General features: G+C 40.5%; 1 protein-coding gene across 4 annotated transcripts in view; it reads left to right on the top strand.

The window, feature by feature from the left end:
- Positions 1–3,124: 3,124 nt before the first annotated feature.
- Positions 3,125–21,374, top strand: part of AKR1E2 (aldo-keto reductase family 1 member E2) — a 30,047-nt gene continuing 11,797 nt past the window's right edge. Inside the window, exons 1-6 of one of the 4 annotated variants that reach the window (XM_069094282.1) lie at positions 3,132–3,442; positions 8,371–8,538; positions 12,105–12,221; positions 15,174–15,251; positions 16,781–16,903; positions 21,077–21,174. In XM_069094282.1, the coding sequence (XP_068950383.1) occupies positions 3,404–3,442; positions 8,371–8,538; positions 12,105–12,221; positions 15,174–15,251; positions 16,781–16,903; positions 21,077–21,174 (623 nt within the window). In that variant the 5' untranslated portion in view covers positions 3,132–3,403. Of the gene's footprint in view, positions 3,443–8,370; positions 8,539–12,104; positions 12,222–15,173; positions 15,252–16,780; positions 16,904–21,076; positions 21,175–21,374 lie in introns of all 4 variants that reach the window. The other 3 variants (XM_069094285.1, XM_069094283.1, XM_069094284.1) reach the window with 3 other exon arrangements.

Raw genomic sequence — 21,374 nt, 5'->3', positions numbered from 1 at the left:
CCATTCTGGAAGCAGAGTTCTACTGTGGCAAAACACTCAAAAATCAAGTAGTTGACTGGCAAGATGAGCAAGCCCAGGAAACATAATCGAACCATAGATTCCTTTTTTGGGGACAAAAAGGATCAAGGCATGGAGTGGGAGGAAGACAGCAAAGTCAGAACTCCTGCATCAAAAGCATCCAAGAAAAATATGAATTGATTACAGGCCATGGAGGAGCTCAAGAAGGATTTTGAAAATCAAGTAAGAGAAGTGGAAGAAAAATTGGTAAGAGAAATGAGGATGATGCAAGAAAGTCAGGAAAAGCAAGTCAACAGACTGCTAAAGGAGACCCAAAAATAGACTGAAGAAAATATCACCTTAAAAAATAGACTAATTCATTTGGCAAAAGAGGCTCAAAAAGCCAGTGAGGAGAAGAATGCCTTAAAAAGGCAAATTTGCCAGATGGAAAAGGAATTTCAAAGACTCACTGAAGAGAATAACTCCTTCAAAATTAGATTGGAGCGGGGCAGCTAGGTGGCACAGTGAATAGAGTACCGGCCCTGGAGTCAGGAGGACCTGTTATGGGAATGGCAATCTGAAGACCTTCCCTGCTCCTAGGCCCTTTGATAGGCTTAAGTGACTCTGAGAACCTTCCTTGATTTGAAAATACACTCTGCCCCCTAATAGGCTGAATGTGGTCACATGGAGTCAGTGGCGGGAGGCTTGTTTTTCAGGAATGCCCACACCTTGTTACTTTGTGATTGGGCAGTGGGTCAAGAGGGCTGTGACATTCTCTGATCCAGGAGGCTATATATATATACACGGAAGTGAGGTTTTGTTTTGGGGCTCACTTTGAGAAGAGTTGTGTGAATTGACCAGACGAGGCTCTGGGCAGCTGTTGAGCCCTGCTCCCCCTCCCCCGCCCCAGCTTTGAAAACCCAGATGTTTGTGCTCCTCTCTCTGGTAACTAACTAGGTATGGATATAATGGTCAGACAGCTGGAAGCCTGTCTGCTGATCTGTTTCTCACTTCTGCTCGTAACTTGTTTGTATTCTCTGAAGTTCAGGGTGCTGATCTTTTCACCCTGAACTAGGTAAATGACATATGTTTGATTAAAGCAAGATTGTTAACCTATTTTGAGTTGCTTTCCTTTAGAAAAGCAGAGCTAAGAACCTGTGTTGGCAGCCACCCTGGGTATGCTAGGGTGCTTGCTGCTATAGGACCTGAGTTCAAATCTGGCCTCAGATACTTAACACAAAAACCAGCCATGTGACCTTGGGCAAGTCACTTAACCCCAATTACCCTCCAAAAAAAAAGCCAAAAAACCCATTAGATTGGACCACTTGGAAGCTAACAACTTTATGAGAAATCAAGATACTATAAAACAGATCCAAACAAATGAAAAAAATAGAGGCAATGTTAAATATCTCACTGGAAAAACCACTGACCTGGAAAATAGATCCAGGAGAGATAATTTAAAAATTATTAGACTACCTGAAAGCCATGATCAAAAAAAGAACCTAGATACTATCTTGCAAGAAATTATCAAGCAAAATTTCCCTGATATTCTAGAACCAGAGGACAAATTAGAAATTGAAAGAATTCACCAATCGCCTCTTGAAAAAAATCCCCAAAAGAAAATTCCTAGGAATATTATAGCCAAATTCCAGAGTTCCCAGGTCAAGGAGAAAATACTGCAAGCAGTCAGGAAGAAATAATTTGAGTATTGTGGAAACACAATCAGGATAACACAAGACCTAGAAGCTTGTACATTAAGGAATCAAAGGGCTTGGAATATGATATTCCAGGGGTCAAAGGAGCTAGGGTTAAAACCAAGAATCACTTACTCAGCAAAATTGAGTATAATGCTACAGGGGAAAATATGGTCATTAAATGAAATAAAGGACTTTCAAGCATTCTGAATGAAAAAAAACCAGACCTGAACAGAAAATTTGACTTTGAAATACAAGAAGCAAGAGAAGCACGAGAACATAAAAAGGGAAAAGAAATCATAAGGAACTTTTTAAGTTGAACTATTTACATTCCTACATGGAAAAATGATAATTGTAACTTATAAGACTTTTCTTAGTATGAGGATAATTAAAGGGAATACATATGTATATGTATATATATATGTATGTATGTATAGGGGGTGTATGTATATATAGATATATATGAGAGTGTGTGCATATGTATGTTCATGTATACATAGAGGGCGCAGAATGAGTTGAATTTGAAGGGATGATATGTAAAAAATAAAATTAAGAAGTGAGAGAGGAATTTACTGGGAGAAGGAGAAAGGGAGAGATAGATTAGGGTAAATTATCTCATATAAAAGAGGCAAGAGAAAACTGTTACAATGAAGAGGAAGAGCAGGAAGGTGAAAGAGGATGGGTGAACCTTACTCTTATTGAATTTGGCTTAAGGAGAGAATAGCATACACACTCAATTGGGTATCTTGCCCTACAGGAAAGCAGGGGGGAAGGGGATAAGAGGGGGGGATGATAGAAGGGAGAACAGATTGGGGGAGAGGGTAGTTAGAAGCAACATTCTTGAAAAGGGATAGGGTCAAAGGAGAAAATAGAGTAAGTGGGGGCTGGGGCAGGATGGAAGGAAATATAGTCTTTCACAATATAACAATTATGGTAATAACTATACATGTACAACCTATATTGAATTGCTTATCTTCCCAGTGGGGGTGGGTGAGGAGGGAAGAAGGGAAAAAATCTGGAACTCAAAGTTTTAAAAACAAATGTTTTTTAAAAAATGCAACTGGGAAATAAGATATACAGGCACTAGGGTATAGAAATACATTTTGCCCTACTAGAAAATTTGCGGGGGGTGATGGGGGAGGATATAAGAGACAGCATATTGCGGGGAAGGGGTATTCAGTAGGCTTGCTATTTTGGGGTGGGGGTAGGGGAAAGACGGGGAAAAATTGTAACTCAAAATCTTGTGGAAATGAATGCTGAAAACTAAAAATAAATAAATAAATAAATTTATTTTTAAAAAAGAAAAGAAAAATAAAGCCAAAAAAGCATGCTTCAACGTGCCGAGTTGATCATTTCTCTCCCTGGAGGCAGGTTACACTGACGATGCTCAAACCTGCGTCTCCTGCCCCAGACTCTGGCTGGCCTCCCATCTCCCATCTCCACCCTCCTTTCAGACAAGACACAACGTTACTTCACTGCATTTCTCTCCATTCGGAAACAGCTCAGTTTAGAAACATCCAACATCAACAAGGCCTCGTCGCGGGTCGCAGGTGTTTACCAGTCACCCAGGAAAAAAAGAGTGCAGAATGAAAGAATGAATGGGAGCCGGAGCAGCCTCCCAACAGCCAATCAAAAAGCACTTAGCCCCTTCCTGACTCCCGAGTTTCGCGGGTGGAGTCGCTCAGTGATCAACTGGACGAGCCTGAAGTAAGATGGAGAAAATTCCTGTCCTGGGTCTGGGCACCTGGAAGGTAGAGGCTACCTACTCCCGTTACCTCTGCAGAGGGGAGGCTGGCCTGACCGCCGAGACCACGGCTCTCGGCTCGTGCTGCCTGGCTTTTGGCTGCACTTTTTGCATGTGGGGGCTGGCGGCGATGGGCCGGGGGAGGCTGGGGCACCTGCGCTAGTTACTCCCCCCTCCCCCGAGCCCCCCCCTTCCCTTCCCTCCCCCCCCCACCCCGGGCCCCCTCCACACCCCGCGCCCCCCTCCCCGCCCAGCGCCCTTACCTTCTGTGAGAGTCACCTGTGGCCACCTTGTGCAGGAGGCATGGAATACTCGTGTTCCCATGTCCCCTCGGCCCCTGCTTACCTGTGTCTTTATGTATGTGAAGTGTTTCGTAATTGTGTTTATATCGTTGTGTTATTTTATCCCGTCCATAGTTATTTTAAGGGAATTTCTCTTTCTGTCTCTTCCTGCTGGAGTTTGTTTATAATATCTAGAAATGAGGATGATTGGTCTAGGTTTCTTTATATATCCTGAAATTTTGCTGTAGTTGTTAATTATTTCAACTATTTTTTCGTTTACTCGGGTTCTCTAAGCAAACCAACATATCTTATACAAAAGGTGACACTTTTGTTTCCTCTTTATTTCCTTCAGCTTCTTTTTCTTGTCTTATGGTCGTTACTGAATAGTAATGGTGATAATGGGCGTCTTTGCATCAACCCTTGTCTTGTTGGAAAGGTTATTCTTATTACAACTTGCTTTTGGTTTTAGAGAGATATTACCTGTGATTTTAAGGAAAGCTCAATTTGTTTCTGTGCTTTCTGGGATTTTTAATACGAAGTGATACTGTATTTTCTCAAAAGCTTTATCTGCATCTATTGCAATAATCATATGATTTTTGTTGGTTTGATATCAAAGTCCATTATGATTAATGGCTTTCCTAATAACAAACCAGTCCTTTATTACTTGTATAAAGCCAGTCTGGTCATAATAATATATGATCTTTATGATATATTGCTGTGATTTCCTTCTTAATATTTTATTTAAAATTTTTGTTTCAATATTCATTAGGGAAACTGATCTATAATTTTCTTTCTCTCTTTTGACTCTCCCTGGTTTACATATCAAGACCATATTTGTATTTTAGAAGGAATTTGGTAGGATTCCTTTTTTTTTTTTTAAAGCAATCAGGGTTAAGTAACTTGCTCAAGGTTACACAGCCAGTTATTTCTGGGTGTGGTGCTAAGTATGAGAGCCAGGATTCGATCCCAGGTCATTCCGACTCTGGGGCCGGTGCTCTTACTCTCTGAGCCACCTGGCCGCCCCTAGGATTCCTTCTTTACCTGTTTTTTCAAACAGTTTAGTTAGTATTGGAATTAATTGTTTAAATATTTGGTAGAATTCGTTTGTAAATCCATCTAGGCCATGGGATTTTTTTTTCCATTGGGAGTTCATTTATAACTTGTTCAATTTCTTTTCCTAAGATAGAATTATTTAAATATTCTAATTTTTATTCTGTTAAATTGTGCAATTTGTTATTGTTGTTGTTACTTGCCTTTCATTCTCAAAGAGGCCCATGATGTCAAGGAGGTGATGCCATTGCATACAAGTGAATTGGAGTTAAGTGGAGAGGGCAGTGCAAAATTACCACTTTTTCCTCTGGAGTCATCTGGGTCCAGTGGCAAGATATAGATCAGGACCACTGGAGATGGCCCTGGCTGCAGTGGAATATCATGGCCTTTTAATTTTTTTTTTAAAGCAATTGGGGTTAAGTAACTTGCTCAAGGTTACACGGCCAGTTATTTTTGGGTGTGGTGCTAAGTATTGGAGCCTGGATTTGATCCCCAGGTCATCCTGACACTGGGGCCAGTGCTCTTACTCACTGAGCCACCTGGCCGCCCCTACCATGGCCTTTTTAAACCAAGGTCTTTAACAGGTCTCAGTTTGACTGAGTCAATACTCAGTCAGTGATTAAGGCTAGGTAAGAAATGAGGCAGAGAATGGCCTCTTTTACCTACTTAAAAAAAAATCAATCTGGCAAAGCTCTGCTTGGTCATTGTTTGGGCCCTGATTGGCACACAGTGAATGTAAATAGCATTTGTTTCTGTTTTGGCCAGAAACCCTGGAGGTCTTCCCCTCTGTACAATTTATATTTATGTAGATATTCATCCATTAATTTCAGTTGTCAGATTTATTGGTATATAGCGGGTTGAAATAACTACTAATAATTGCTTTTATTTCATCTTCATTGGTTGTGAATTTACCTTTTTAAATTTTTTTGCTTTTTGGAGGGCATTTGGGGTTAAGTGACTTACCCAAGGTCACACGGCTAGTTTTTGTGTTAAGTGTCTGAGGCTGGATTTGAACTCAGGTTCTCCTGACTCCACAGCCTGTGCTCTATTCACTGTGCCACCTAGCTGCCCCTATCTTTTTTTTATTTTTGATAAAGACATTTAAAAAAAATCAAATTAACTAATGGCTTATCCATTTATTAGTTTTTTTTTCTCTCAAAAAACCATCTCCTAGTTTTATTTATTAGTTCAAGGGGTTTTAACTTTTAATTTTGTTAATCTTTCCATTGATTTTCAGAACTTCTATTTTGGTGCTCAATTGGGAGTTTAAATTGGTTGGTTTTCTAGGTTTTTTTCCCCCCTAGTTTTCTACTTTTTTCATGCCCAATTCATCTATCTCTTCTTTCACTCTTTTACTGTTGTGTTTCCCTAAGTAATGCTTTGACTATATCCCACAAATTTGTGTATGTTATATCATTGTTGCCATTAGCTATTATAAAGAAATTATTATTACTATGATTTGTTTATTGACCACCCATTCTTTAGGATAAAGTTATTTCGTTTCTAATTAATTTTTATTTTATGCTTCAAAGGCCCTTTACGGAATGTAATTTTTATTGCTGTGCTTCCAAAATTTGTTCCTTGCTCAGTACATAGATAGCTAGGGTACCTTGTGAATACACCTGTTTCCTGGATCTTTGACTCAGAAACTGGTAAATGGTTAACAAAGCTTCCAGGTGCTACTCATTCCTGCACCCAGTGCTAGATCAAATATCCTCTGAGATCTCTTTAAGCCCTGGTGCATTTTTTCTTGGCCCCCTTTCTGACCCTCTGGAATGGAGCTAGAATTCTCCTCTTTGCTGCCTCCATGAACAGTCTCCTGGTCAGCTTCCATACCTGGTGTCCACAGATCTCTCTGTCTGTCTCCCTAAGCTGGAAAAATGACTCACTGTGACTTTTTCTTGACTTTCCCGATCAGAATTCAGTCTGGGTGAGCTAGGCAAAAATTCTTTCTCTCACTCTGCTGTCTTGACTCTATCCTGGGTTATGTTAACAGTATAAAGAGATTGAGAGCATTCCCTTATGATGTAAGAACCAGGTTTGGCTTCATATCCCACCTGTTCCAGTCTGAGGCCTAGGAAGTGAGTTAGAGACACATGACTCTCCTCGTGGCATCTGTGTACCAAAGCAGATTGCAACTCTTTAGTTGTCATCTTACCTTATATGATTTTCTCCCTTTGCCATCATTTTAACTTCAATATTTAAATGGATCTGAGAACTCTTACTCTATGTTTCATTTAGGAAGCCATCCATACTTCCTCAAACTGTACATCTCTTTTCCATTTTCACAGCCTTCTTCTTTCCTGCATGAGAGGTCCACCCAAGTTGCTGAGTGCCTTTCCATGTACTGTCCATCCCTTCTTACTCTTTCTCTGTACCTGGCCCACCTCCTTTTGCAGCCACACATCTCTTTGATGGTATCTTTAACGTCACTTCTGGTGTGAAAGTCTTCAGTAGTAATATGCTATGTGATTTAGTGATCCCATACATCTCTTCGTTACCCTTTGGGTGACCAATGACTTTAATTCTTTGGAGGCTGAAAGAATATGGGTGTTAAAAAGATAAGCCTCTTTTTCAAAGATAAGTTTGGGGGTCATTAATAGCTATGTATAGTTTCTCAAGTGAAATCTAGTCTACTTTTCCCCTCCTTTTTTTCCCTCCATCTGAGTCTAATGTATTATTCTTATGCAGGTTCAGTCCAAAATATGTGTCCTCAAGCACCCAGCTAAATCTGTGGGGTATCTATCTACCTGAATGTCATAGTCTGGACAATAGGCATTCTTTACTGACTTGGCTTTTCCTAAGTGACTGGGTAGAATTCTTTAATTAAAGTGACTTTGGATTCCATTTCATGACAGTTTTCTTGGATTTGATGCAGTATGCATAATGTCATCCAAAAATATGAATATCTGGTGGATTTGCCATTTATAGGGAATCTCTCTTTGATTTGGACTTTGTTGGTCATCTTCCATGTCCTTTTCCAGAGATGGTGGTAAGAGGATGAGTCTTCCTGAGTCTGGGCCCCACCCTCCATCCACCACCCTGCTCCACTGAGTGCATCAGGCGACCCACTTGAGCAATTTGCCGTGTTTTTTTTATTGTTTGTGACTGTGTTTCTGCTGTTTCACTCACTAGATTGTAAACTCCTTGAGGTATGGGAACCTGCCGTCTGTCTCTGCCTCAGAGGGTCTCTCTCTTTTTTTGAAGATGCAGCTCAAATGCTGTCTTCTGCATGAAGCCTTTCCTGATTCCCCTCAACTGCTAGTACCTTTCCTCCCAAACTACCCTGTTTTGTATATGTGTGTATGTTAAACTTTATATTTATGCTGTGAATATTTTGATGTATACTTGTAAATGCCTTGGGAGGAGAGATTGTTTCATACTTGATACTTGCATCCACAGTGCCTATCAGTACATGGTACAATTAATAAATATTTGTTGATTTTAATTCTTTGTATTTTCCTTAATTAAGTCTTATTGATGTACCTATAGGTTTGATTTTCACCTATTCACTGATCTCTAGAACTAAAGGTAAAAGGGCATAACTAGGGTGGGGGAATCTCATGAATACAGTGGAATTATTTTTATTTTTCTCATGCTGCAGTCTTCTCCAAATCAAGTGACTGAAGCAGTAAAGGCAGCCATAGACCTGGGTTACCGCCACTTTGACTGTGCCTTTCTCTATCACAATGAAAAGGAGGTAGGAGAAGGTATCCAGCAAAAGATCAAGGAAGGCATTGTGAAACGGGAGGACCTTTTCATCGTCTCCAAGGTATGTCTTCTGTGCTGGGAAAACAACCCCTGGACTCGCAGCTGGTAGAATTGGCAGAAGGATTTTTGAGAGTCCAGCAGGATATATTGACTGATTGATCATGTTTATTGGTCAGGGACTTCTTCTCTATAGCGTGTTCCACTGGCCCAACACCATGCAAAGGAACATAACCAAAAACTTAAGTACTAAAAGAAATTAGGGTAAGACTAATGTAAATTGAGGAAAGCTGTCTAGAAATTTTCTTGAAAATTGGAAATATGACTTACCAGTGATGATTATCAACCATATTGCTTCTCTGATGTCCTGAGAGTTAAATATCATGAAGAAAGTTCTTGTGTGCTAGCTACCTTACAGGCCCGTCATTGGAGGCCCCACTCCCAAAACTATAGCTCATGAGCTCTCACTGATATATTTACCTTTCAGAAGTCAGTCAGATGACAGTTAACTCCAGAAAAAAAGGCATATAACAGAACATCATGGTAAGAAGACTTGTCTTCCCTTCCCTTTGCTCTTTCCCAATCAGCTTTCACTCTCTCCACACCCATTGGGGCAGCTGGGTGGGAAGTAGGCATAGCTGTAACACAACACTTGGGTGAGCTAGGAGTCACAAACTACAAACTTTTCAGTGAGATTGAGGACCTCCAAGCATTACCATCTGCCCTGCCACTGTGCCCTGAACTCTTCTGGGCCTTATTGTTTGTAGATATGTCATCCCCCTGCCGCTGAACTCCACAATTAGAGTTGAGCTCCTTGAGGACAGGGACTGTCCTATTTTTTATGCTTTTATCTCCAGCATTTAGCACAGTGTTTGGTATATAATAAATGCTTTTTCCTTCATTCATTTCCCCAAATAAACCCAAATTCCCACCAACAGATCAATATGATGGGATCACACTTGAGGAACAAGTATATTTGGGTAGCTTACATGTCCAATGCTGAAAGACCCTTGATGTCCTCAAACTAGTCTTTACTGGGTGAGATGGAGAGTCTGGGCTTGTTACTCAGATGGACTCATTAAGCCGGATTTCTGTAGAGCATATCCCTTCACTAGTTAGGCTATAATTTCTACAGCCTGCAGTTTCTGGCTCAGCTGACATTTTGGCTAAGGCTTTACCAGGTGCTTTCCTACAGAACCAGAACCTTTACCACAGGACCAATAGGAAGCTCCCTCAGCATCTTGGCTCTGTGAACAGCAGGATTCTTGCTGTAGGGGCCAAGTTCTCTCCTTGAACTTCTCTCTGCAGAAGGCTGAGGTTCAGGAAACAATGTTGTTGTATTCTCCTCTCATAAACACATATCTCCTACAGCCATGTGTATGTTCCTGCTGCAAAGAGAGGTAGGGAAGAGAAATGGAGATGAGGAAGATAAATTACTGCCTCTCTCTACCACTTTATACCAAGGGCAGAGTGAACCTCAAGTTCATTGTCTTTTCGTGTCTTTTAGAATGGGACTAGATCATTTATTTGATTTTAATCTAAGTCTCAAGGAGTATAGCTGACCCTCTCAGCCCATCATTAGAAGTTCCCTTTGTCCTATCAGTTCCTTCATCCAATGGCCAGTGCTCCATAATCCATAATTAAGGAAGTTCTTTGATTCCATTTCCCATCTTCATACCTTTAACGAGGCTAAAAGACACACAAAAAAACCGGTTTGTGTGCCAGAAAACAAAAACAAAAACAACCCAGCCCTTACTAGAGTGATCCCAATCAAGAAAAGGAGCTCTGGAATAACCCTCACGATGAAAGGTGGGCTTGCTCAAAGGCCAGGCCCATAATGGAGCAAGAGTTGTGTTATCCTGCGGGATGAGGTGAGTTGGGAATCTGGAAAAAGGTCCGGTGGCACCTAGTCCATTCTCCCCAGTACTGGAGAGTTCAAGGTTTCACCCTATGTCCACTCCTTAAAAACTACTAACAAACAGAGCAGGCCAGAGACAACGTGCCAATAATCAAGGAGTGGTTTAATTAAGTAGTTTCATTATCAGGAACAAATTTGCAAATCAGGAACTCTCCTGATCAGGATTCCACCTTGCTGTAGTGAAGGCAGAGATTACAGAAATCACAAGTGGGAAGGGAGGGAGGAAGATAGATTACAAACAATCACTCCCAGGGTCTGAGGGGTTTCCCAGGACAAGCACAAGAGTCCACAACACAGGTATTCTGTAATCCTGCAGGAAAGGATTATTTCAGGTCCTTGGGGGTCATTACTTGTTGGGTCACAGGACCAGAGTTCTGTGATGGGAACAGGTGCTACAGTCTTTGATTTGCTTCACTTAAAGTAAATAGGCACAAGAATGCAGTGATTTCATTGTCAAGGGTTTGAGTGATCATTTCAAGCTGTGTTATAAGCTTCTGACTTCCAAACTGGAAGAGACAATTATGAGAAATTTAAATTATTAGTATATTCATTGCACATATTGTATCGAATAACATGAAAATCATAATTCCCTTCGTAGTCCTAAAATGAAGAAGGACTGGGAAAGGATTCTTGCAGGTGTGACTTTCTCTCCTCTGTTTGGTATTGAAAACTCTTTACAACCTGTTCTCAACCCACCTTCCAACCTTTTACACATTAATCCCCTTTGTGCACTCTATGATTAGCCAAATTGGCTTTGTTACTGTCCTTCAGTTTATATCTGACCTCAGACACTTAGTAGCTATATGACCCGTGGCAACTCACTTAACCCTATTTGCCTCAGTTTCCTCATTTGTAAAATAAGCTGGAGAAGGAAATGGCAAAGCACTCCAGTGGCTTCTCTGCCAAGTAAACCTGAAATGCAATCATGAAGAGTTGGATGAGACTCATGACGACTACGGCAGTGCCCCTCATCCGTGCCACTCCATTTCGTTTCTTGTTGCTTTTGCATTGGCTGGATCCCCCATGCCTGGAATGCACTCCTTCCTCATCTTAGACTCTTGGAAGCACTAGTTTCCTTTAAGACCCAACTGAAGCCATCTTCTACATGTGGTCTTTCCTGATTTCCTCAGCTGCTAGTGCCTGCTCCCCCAAACTGATTAGCATCTATTTCACACACACACAAAGATACTCATATATCTATACATAGATGCACGTGTTTATATTAATATGTGTACGTTCATGTATATGTATATATATTGCATATCTCTATATATTCATATTGACTTTGTCCAATAGAATCCAAGTTTCTTGTTTCATTTTTTCCTTTGAATCTAGCTCCAATAGTGGGTGGTACACAGTAGACATTTAGTAAATGCTTGTTTGACTGACTGAATCACTGCATTGAGCAAGTTAAATTAGAGATTTACCTCTTTGTAAAATCAGATTTGTTGTATGCCCCCATTTTAAAAACTCTTTTGTATGCATACAGGTCAGACTTGCCTTTTTTGTGCCTCTGACCTTGGCATCACTCTATTGGATTTTGAGTATTTTATCTTTCTCCCCTGTTTTCTTATTAACTTGCTTTAATCTCTTTGTATTATGGACCTTGTTATCTCAGATAAGCTATCTTGCCTTTAACTAGGGGAGCTCATATTCTGATAACTCTTAGCATGGTTGTGTAATGGTGATACTCTTTTTATCTCTCTCTGTAGCTCTGGAATACTTTCCATGAGAAGGACCTTGTGAAACGTGCTTGCCTAAATAGCTTGAAGGATCTACAGTTGGACTACTTGGACCTTTACCTTATGCATTGGCCTATGGGGTTTAAGGTACAGTGTGGTAATTAAGTCCATCATTCAGACTTAGTCCCTTACCCACCCTTAAGCATAGGGGTGGGTGGTACTCAGTTTGCCACCATAGAGTCTATTTCAGAGGAGGCATCTCTGAAATCTTGTCTTCTGTTTGTGTGTGTTCTCCTCCTCCTTAAATTACCTTCTGTTTCCTTATTTGTTTGAATTCCTTTGTATAAGGTAAGCTCTTTGATGTCCTGGCATTTTTTTTTTTGTCTTTATATTCCCAGCACCTAGAATCCTATCTTGCACATAGTAGGTACTAAATACATATTTGTTGAATTGAACTAAATTGAATAGGAATACCTGAAGTTTATTCCCAGCTGTGTGCCCGCATACAAATCTTTTACTCTTTCTATGCTGTTTCCTCATGTGAGGAAGGGCAAGGTTTAGACTAGATGATCTCAAGATCTCTTCTACCTCTAGCATTCTATAATTTCCATCCTGTGAGATACTGATTCCTATCAAAAGCCTGTCAAAAGCTTAGCTTCTTCTTAGAGCTTATGTGGTTAGAAACCAATAACAGGCAGTAGAAATGCCATCCCTCCTGGGAGTAGTTAGGGGCCCTACAGCCAATTTCTCTGACTTCTTATTTTCTTTCCCTGCTTTGTTTCTTTTGTGGTATCACACCTAGAGCTTGGAGACATATCCTGGGGTTGTTGGGGCAGAATCTCAGAAATTCTGAGGTGCTATCAGAAATACTAGCCTAATGTGAATCAGAAGTCCTTATCAGTCCCCGAATGCTGAACAGCTTGTAGTCTTGCAAATTTCATCAAAAGAACTTCTAATAGAAAAAGAAGAATAAAACCATCTCTATATCTATCTGCCAAGCACAGAAATTAGTTAGAATTCAGGAACAAGAGTTAGGGAGATTCTCAGAAATTCACAAGAAGCAAAAACCAAGAAATGAGTCCGCAATAAAACCAGTGACCTCTATCATTCATATAGAAATTATGTTGCTACATATGCCTTACCAAACCCAATTTTGTTTTACTCCCATCCTCTTCCTCCTCTGCTCCTACTTGCTGCAGGAAGGTCTGAAGGAAGTAACAACACAACTGAGCTGACTGGGACATTACAAACTTAAATTATCTGAGCTTAACATCTTTGCCTCAGTTTCTTACCTGTGAAACGAGCTAGAGAAGGAAATGTCAAAGCTACTCCAATATATTTGCCAGGAAAACCCCAAATGGGCTCATGAAGAGTCAGATATGACCAAAAACCTTCAATATGTGACAGTTTTTTCACTCCTCCCTAATTTATTCTTTTTCCCATTTCCCACTGAGGTTGTTCCAGACCTTTTCTTCTCTCCTCTAACTACTTTCATTTCTACCTTCCCTCATGATCTCAGCTGAGGATCTTGCCTCATACCCCGACATCATCCCCTACTCTTTCCTCTTTTAATCCAGTCTCATAAATTGAGATGACTTTTCTCCTCAACAAAGCCATCTGTACTACAGGTACCCTTGATTCCAACCTTGCCCACCCTCTTCTCTTCTCAGCATTTCTTCTGAATCTTCTATTACTCTCATCTTTAATTTCTCCCTACTTATTGGTTTCCTCCTTGCTGCCTGCAAACATGTCCCGGTCTCACTATCTTTAAAAAAACCTCGACTAGACCCTGCCATCACCTCTAACTTTTGCCCGATATTCTACTCCCCTTCACAACCTAATTTTCTCTTTGTTGACTTTTCATGATACAGGATTCTCCCTCTTTGCCTTCTACCTTTCTGATTCTCAGTCTCCTTTGCTCCATTATCATATGTATGATATCCCCTAACAGTGAGTTACACCAAGGCTCTGTGTTGGGCCCTCATTTTTTTTCTCTATACCCTTCTCACTTGGTGACCTCATCAGCTAGTTCTGTTGGCTCTATGGGATAACTAGAAGACATGTATGGAAGCTGCAGAAAGAAACATTTTGGATTGATAAAAGGAAAACTTTCTAACAATTAGAAATATGCAAAGAAGGGATGTTTGTCTAAGGAGATAAAATGTTTCCCTTCACTGGAGGTCTTCAAGTAAAGGATGGATGGCCTTTTGTTGGGAATATTGAAGAGGAGCTTCTTGTTCAGAAAGAGGTTGGAAGAAAAGGACCCTGAGGTTCTTTCCAGCTAACATTTTGAGCTTGTGGAGGGCCTTGAACAGCAAGCTAAGGAATTTGGTCATTTGTTTTGTAGGAAATCATCTTCTCTCTATAAAATGGTCTTGCATAACAAAAACATTCCTCACTCAAGAGCCAATCTGATGATAAGCCTATTTTCATAAGAAAAATTAATTTGCCAGTGGATTGACTGAAAGATCTTGGCTGTGGAGGAATCATAATGATACACTATTCCTGCTTTTGGACCACAGGCAAAGAATGTTGTGTTTATTATTTGATGTAGCTTTTGGTGGGTTTTTTTTTTTGAGGGGGGAGCTGAGGCAATTGGGGTTAAGTGACTTGCCCAAGGTCACAAAACTAGCAAGTGTTAAGGGTCTGTGACTGCCTTTGAACTCAGGTCCTCCTGACTCCAGGGCCAGTGCTCTATTCACTACACCATGTAGGTGCCCCCCAGATGCAGCTTTTGTGATAGTTTATTCGGCTTGGCTGGTGTTCTGTGTGCTAAGAGAATATTTTATTGGGGGAATTATTCAGAAGTTATATTGATGTATGAAAAAAATATCAGTAATTTTTAAAAAAAGGATGGATTGGAAGGGCAAAGGACCAGAGGAAAGGATTAAGAGGTATGAAGTAACAAAGTTCTTAACTGTGGTGTTAACTGTTGGAAGAGAAAGGAAGATATTGAGGGAGATGAGATTATAGAAGGAGAATTTATGGACTTTGGGAACCAATTTGATGTGGAAAGTAGAGGAGAGAGAAAACTCTTGTTCTGCATGATAAGAACAACAAAAAGAAAGCTGTATTAAACTAATTTCCTTATCTTTATAGGCAGGAGACGATGACTTACCAACAGACCAGAATGGGATGAATATTGCCAGTGAAACAGACTACTTGGACACATGGGAGGTAAGCCCAGACTCTTACAGATGAAGACTGCTTGCTTACATCTTGTCTTTGCTTTAGGAAAGTGTAGGGTCTTCACCAAGAGTGGCTGTCATTCCACAAACTGGGGTTGTCAGCTCGAAATATGAACTCTGCCATGTGAATTATAAAGAACATAACTGAAAAATCCAGAATCTTGGAAATCTCTCTATATGCTGCTAATTAAGGAGGAGACTGAATTCTCCTGTCATCTATAGCATTAGCTTTAGGGTTAGTAACACCTCCTCCCAACCTGTCCCCTGCTTCCTCCATGCCACAAACCCCAACTGTTGTGAGCCATTACTTCAAAGAAGGGTAAACTAGAAGGTGATTGATTAATTAACCAAGATCTCTCGGTCTTTTGGACCAGCAGTTCTTATAACTTTTTGGTTTCAAGACCCTTACACATTCTAGAAGTTATTGAGGATCTGAAGAGCTTTCATTTAGTGAGTTATATGTATCAATATTTGGCATATTAAAAATAAAAATTTATTTGTTAATACATTAAAAATAATAAGAATAAAGCTATCACATCTTAAATAGCTTGTTTTAAAAAATGTATTTTAAAACAAAAATTGTGAAGAGAATGGCCTTATTTTGCATATTTTTGCAAATCTCTTTAATTTTTGTCTTAATAGAAGATAACTGTATACTCATACCTGCTTCTGCATTCAGTCTGTTGCATTATTTTTTTTGGTTGGAAATATATGAAGAAAATCCAACCTCATAAAGATATGTAGTTGGAAATGTGAGGAATAATTTTAATTGGCAAGTATCATCTTAATATTTTTATGAAAATAGTTTTGACCTCTTGGATCTCCTAAGAAAAGTCATGGAACCCCTAAGGGTCTGTGTACCACAATTAGAGAATGGTTGCTTTACACAATAAGCCAAGCCTTTTCTGTAGACTTATAGAACATTATATCTCCAAATAATTGTAATAATGGTATAATTTATGCTGGTCATTTACAGATGGGTAAATTGAAGCCTAGAGAGGTAAAGTGATTTGTCCATGCCACACATTAAAAGATCTAGGTCTTGAACTCAGGAGAGGACAGGGAGTATGAAGAGACATATGGCCCTGCAGCAGGGCAGATGGCAAGATGTGTAGGGTGGATAGACATGAAGCATGGGAAGGGGTCATGATATATAATAGGTTATGGAGCTTTGCCTCATGGCAGAATTGTCCACAACGGAGTGGATCAGCTACTCCTCTTCTCCCCAGGGAAGCATGGATTTTAGAGGTCTGCTCCAGTCAGTGCTATTCCTGAGAGGGAGAATGGGGCACAGAGGTAACCTCATGAGGTTATGGATTTAGCATCTGCTTACTGGGGTTGATGTGGAAATCAAAGGAGATAATATTTGTAAAGTGCTTAGTGCAATGCTTGGCATGTAGTAAGCACTTTATCCTCCCTCTCTCTGTCCTTCCTTCCTTTCTGTAGTCCCTTCCTCCCTCCCTTCCTTCTTTCTTGCCTTCCTTTTTCTTGCTAAAGGTACTCTCTGTTTTCCTGTAGGCCATGGAGGATCTGTTGAGTGAGGGACTGGTGAAAGCTATAGGGGTTTCAAATTTCAACCATAAACAAATTGAGAGACTGTTGAACAAGCCTGATTTACGATACAAGCCAACTAATAACCAGGTGAGTTTGTAAAAGGATTAGAAAATTTGGCAATAGATGAAAAAATCTTTCTAGTTTTAATCCTCCACCAGAATTAACCTTCTCTAGTTGCCCATGATTAATTGTTGGTTACACCAACAGGCAGATAGATAAGAGCCTGTTTCCAAGGTTAGCTTACCTGAAGTTAGGTGAGACTTCCTCTTGCTCTGTATATCCTGTGACTTCATATTCCCATGGAACAGAAGCTCTCTGATTGTTTAGTTGTGAGCTGTAGTTGTGTTTCTATGAGATCACTACTTTGCTCTCTGCCCCATGGAATAGTGTATGGAATAGGCCGCATACAATTCTGTCCCTGCTGAAATCACCATTTATCTCTTCACACACTGTTATTCTGGGCTTTGCCATGAGTATTAATAAGCCTAGTGGTTATTCATCCTAGGGTTGCTACATGCCATCCACCCATACTCTGCCCTAAATTTACATGACTTTTATGTAGGGTGAGGGAAAATGAGAGTTGAGGATGATACTGAGGTTGTGGGTGGCAAGAAGAATGGAAAAGAGGGATGGCTTTAGGGGAAAGTTTTGTTTTAGATGTACTGAGTGTGAGATACCTCTGGGATATCCCATTCGAAAGTCCAATAGGTAGGAGATGATGTGGGATTGTAGTTCAGGAGAGACACTAGAGCTGAAAAATAGCTCTAGATACTATCTGCGTAGAAATCATGATTGAGTCTATGGGAGCTGGTAAAGTCACCATGTGAAAAAATTAAGGAGGGTCGGTGTGGGTGTGGTGGGTGTGGCATGGATGAAGATCCAGCAGAAGAGACTGAGAAGGCACAGTCAGACAGACAGGAAGAGAGCCAGGAAAGAACAGTATCTTGAAGACACTGAGGGAAAAAGGAATCCAGGAGAAGAGAGTGTGACCCACAGTGGCAAAGAGTGCAGAGGGGTCAAGAAGGACGAGGACTGAGAAAGCACCACGGAATCTGCCAAGTAAGAGATCATTGGTAATTTGGGAGAGAACAGTTCTAGTTGAATGATGAGGTCAGAAGCCAGACTGCAGAGGGTTTAGGAGTTAAACAACGTGAAAGCATCGATTGTCCATGGCTTTTTCAAGCAATTTTGCTGAGAAAAGACAAGCTATAGGACAATAGTGAACTTGCATGGTAAGATCCAAAGAATTATTTTTCTTTTAAATGAATAGGGAGACATTAGGGAAGGAACCCATAGATAGGGAAGACTGATGGTTGGAGAGGGGAGAAATGAGGGGGTAATCTGGAGAAGATAGGAGGGGATGGAATAAAGGCTATATGCGGGGAGATTGGTCACAGGTCTCCTTAGATGAGATTAGACTAGTCCAGAGACTAGTCAAATCATTAGAGACTAGAGTGGTAAAAGGGATGGGGAATGAATTAAAGAAAAGGAAAAGGATGGTCTTGCTGCAGTAAGATCCCAGTAGAGATTAACTAGCTCAAATCTGTAGCCGATCCCATCTGTACAGTTGATTTCCTTCAGTTTCATTCATTGGCATGTGAGAAAAACTGAGGGAGGTAGAAGATGAGAGTATACAAGGTGGGAGTTTTGTAAGACATGATTGGAAATAGGCCAAGGGATTCAAGAGTAACAAGGAGTCAATATTGGGAAGGAGAGAGAATGTAACTAGAGTAAGAATGATGTCTTAAAATGGTGCTGAGGGATGGAAGGATTAGAGATTATATGAGGATGATAGTTTTAGGAATAAGACATAGGGAAGACAGAAAGAGAAAAGATTATGACATGATAAAAGAAATTCAGAGTTCTTTATCATGAAGGTGAGAGAATGGGTATGACCTTTCCTGTCTATGTGTAGTCGAGGTAGAGTGGAGGAGTAGATCATGGCAGCTGAGTAGACTGAGGAGTTGGAAAGTTAGGGTATTTAAAGGAACATCAATATTTCCTTGAAGTCCCGTGGAATGAAGGTTGAAATTGAGGTAGCACGGAAGACTGAGCAAGGCACTGAACTCATTGAGAAGGGTATATACCAGGTACCAGCAGTCAGAATTCGTTATAAATTTGAGTTGCAGAAACTTCAAATTAGTGGTTGCTGAAAGGGGATTGTAGAAGGAGAGTGGAAGTGACTATGGGGAACAAAGATTATTCTGATTACTTCTACAATGACCATGATGGAGTAGGAAACAAAGCATGACCAAGTACTGGAAAGATTGGCCAGAGATGCAGTTTTATCAGGAAGAAGCCAGGTCTCAGTGAGTACCATAAGACAGAAGTAGAAAGGAAGTGATATGAGATAAGAAGTTTGTTAATTCTGCAATAGACATTTTGGAGTCTACAATGGAAGGGGATAGTGGATCTGGAGTGGGGGCAGGATTATAATGAATGGGAAAGAGAGAGAGGACAGCTAGAATCAGGAAGGAGGACTTGTTTTTTGGTAGCCAGGGGTTCATTATCAGCCATTTGGAAATGAGTCCCGGCGGAGTAAACCTTGCCAAGAAAACCTCAGATGGGGTCATAAAGGGTCAGATGTTACTGAAACCAACTGAACAACAACAAGACAGAGAAATAATGAAGTATGCTGATAAAGGCAGGTGATAAGAAAATCCAAGCTGATGCTCTAAGGATGCGGGACAGTTCTCAGCTGCCAGACCTACTGTTACTCTGTGCACAGAGGTGTCTGGAAGCCCACTTTAAGGCAATCATGAGAAGTAGGTAGTGTGTTTTCAGGCAAGAAGTACAATTTGTAGTAATCTTGGTATTCTTAGGGCCCTCAATTTGTAAGAAAGCAAGTAAGAAGGTGGCAAGTGATAGGTCCTGTTTGGAAGTTTATTTGAGGAGGCTGGAAATGGTTCATCCTGCCTAGTCTTATGACACCAAAAGAAGAAGCATGGCCCCGTTGGGCTTTTGGGAAAGTCTGGAGACCTAGTTAGGGAGGTAGGAAATGGTTTGTGCTGGTCCCATGTTGTCAGGCTCTAGAGAACGGGGCCTGACTGTATCCTTGAGGAGCTGCAGAATCCTAGCTAACATAGTCACCATCAAAACATAAAGATAGGCAATGCTAGAGAAAACTTAAGGAAGAAAGGCAAATGAATATGCTGTTATTGGAGTTGTGAATTGGTCCAGCCTTTCTGGAAAGGAATTTGGAATTATGTTAAAACTAAAAAGAGGTGATGAAAATGTCCTCATACTTTGACCCAGAGATCCCACCACTAGGCTTCTATATCAAGGAGGTCAATGGCAGAATGGGTCCAATATACACGAACATATTCATATTAGCACTTTATGTGTTAGTAGAGAAATAGAGAACAAAGGAGATGAACATTAATGGGGAAAATGGCTAAACAAATCTGGTGCATGAATATAACAGAGTATTACTTCACTGTAAGAAATGATAAATATAACAAATTGAGAGATGCTTGTAAGTCTTTAGGTACTGATACCAAAGTGAAGCAAGCAAAACCAAGAAAATGATATATATAAAATAAAATATGTGTGTGTATGTGTGTGCAAACTAGGTGCTCTTGAATTATAATGACAAAGCCTGGTCTCAAAGAAGAGGTGACGGGGCGGCTAGGTGGTGCAGTGAATAGAGTCCCGGCCCTGGAGTCAGGAGGATCTGAGTTCAAATCTGGCCTCAGACACATAACACTTGCTAGCTGTGTGACCTTGGGCAAGTCACATCATCCCAATTGCCCTGCCTTCCCCCTTCCACAAAGCACGAAAAAAAATCAAAGAGGTGAGAAGATGGACTTGCCTTTTTTTGTTGGAGAAGTAATTATGAGATTAAGGGTGTGAAACACTATTTTCTATGAGACATAGTCAATGTTTTGCTTAGATATTTTGAACCACTTTTCCCCCTACTTTTTTTTTAAAAACCCTTTGCCACGTTTTGGGGGGAGGTATATATTCAGGAATAAATATGTTAAAAACAAAAGGTTGAATAAAAGATACAATTATTTAAAATAATCAGACCCACCCAAGAATATTATCTTTGTGCCTTCTTTTTTTTTGTTTTTTAGAAGGCAGTTGGGGTTAAGTAACTTGCCTAAGGTTACACAGCTAGTTTTTTTGTGTGGGTATTAAGTGTCTGAGGGCAGAACCGAACTTGGGTCCTCCTGACTCCGGGGCTGGCGTTTACTCACTGTGCCACCTAGCTGCCCCTTGTGCCTTCTTTTTTGATATAATTTGTGAATCCGATTCTAGATAGAGAGCCACCCATTCCTCACTCAGGAGAAGCTGATCAACTTTTGCCATTCAAAAGGTATCTCTGTGACAGCCTATCGTCCACTTGGGGGCACAAGGTGAGTCTGCTTTGTTAGTTCATTTCTGCTATCAGGGAGGTTTCAGTCTGTTGAGGGAAATAACATGTAGAGACATGAGAAAATACAAATTATATGCGAAGTAATTTCCATGGGAGTGGGGCACTAGATCAGGAGTGGAGATCTGGGAGATCAGGAGTGGAGATCTGGGAGATCAGGAGTGGAGATCTGGGAGATCAGGA

Source organism: Petaurus breviceps, unplaced genomic scaffold (assembly GCF_028583685.1).
Source record: "Petaurus breviceps papuanus isolate PSGF00001 unplaced genomic scaffold, PetGlider_PUasm1.0 216, whole genome shotgun sequence".
Classification (NCBI taxonomy): domain Eukaryota; kingdom Metazoa; phylum Chordata; class Mammalia; order Diprotodontia; family Petauridae; genus Petaurus; species Petaurus breviceps.
The sequence above is the reverse complement of the archived record's forward strand: the minus strand, read 5'-3'. Positions and strand labels throughout refer to the sequence as shown.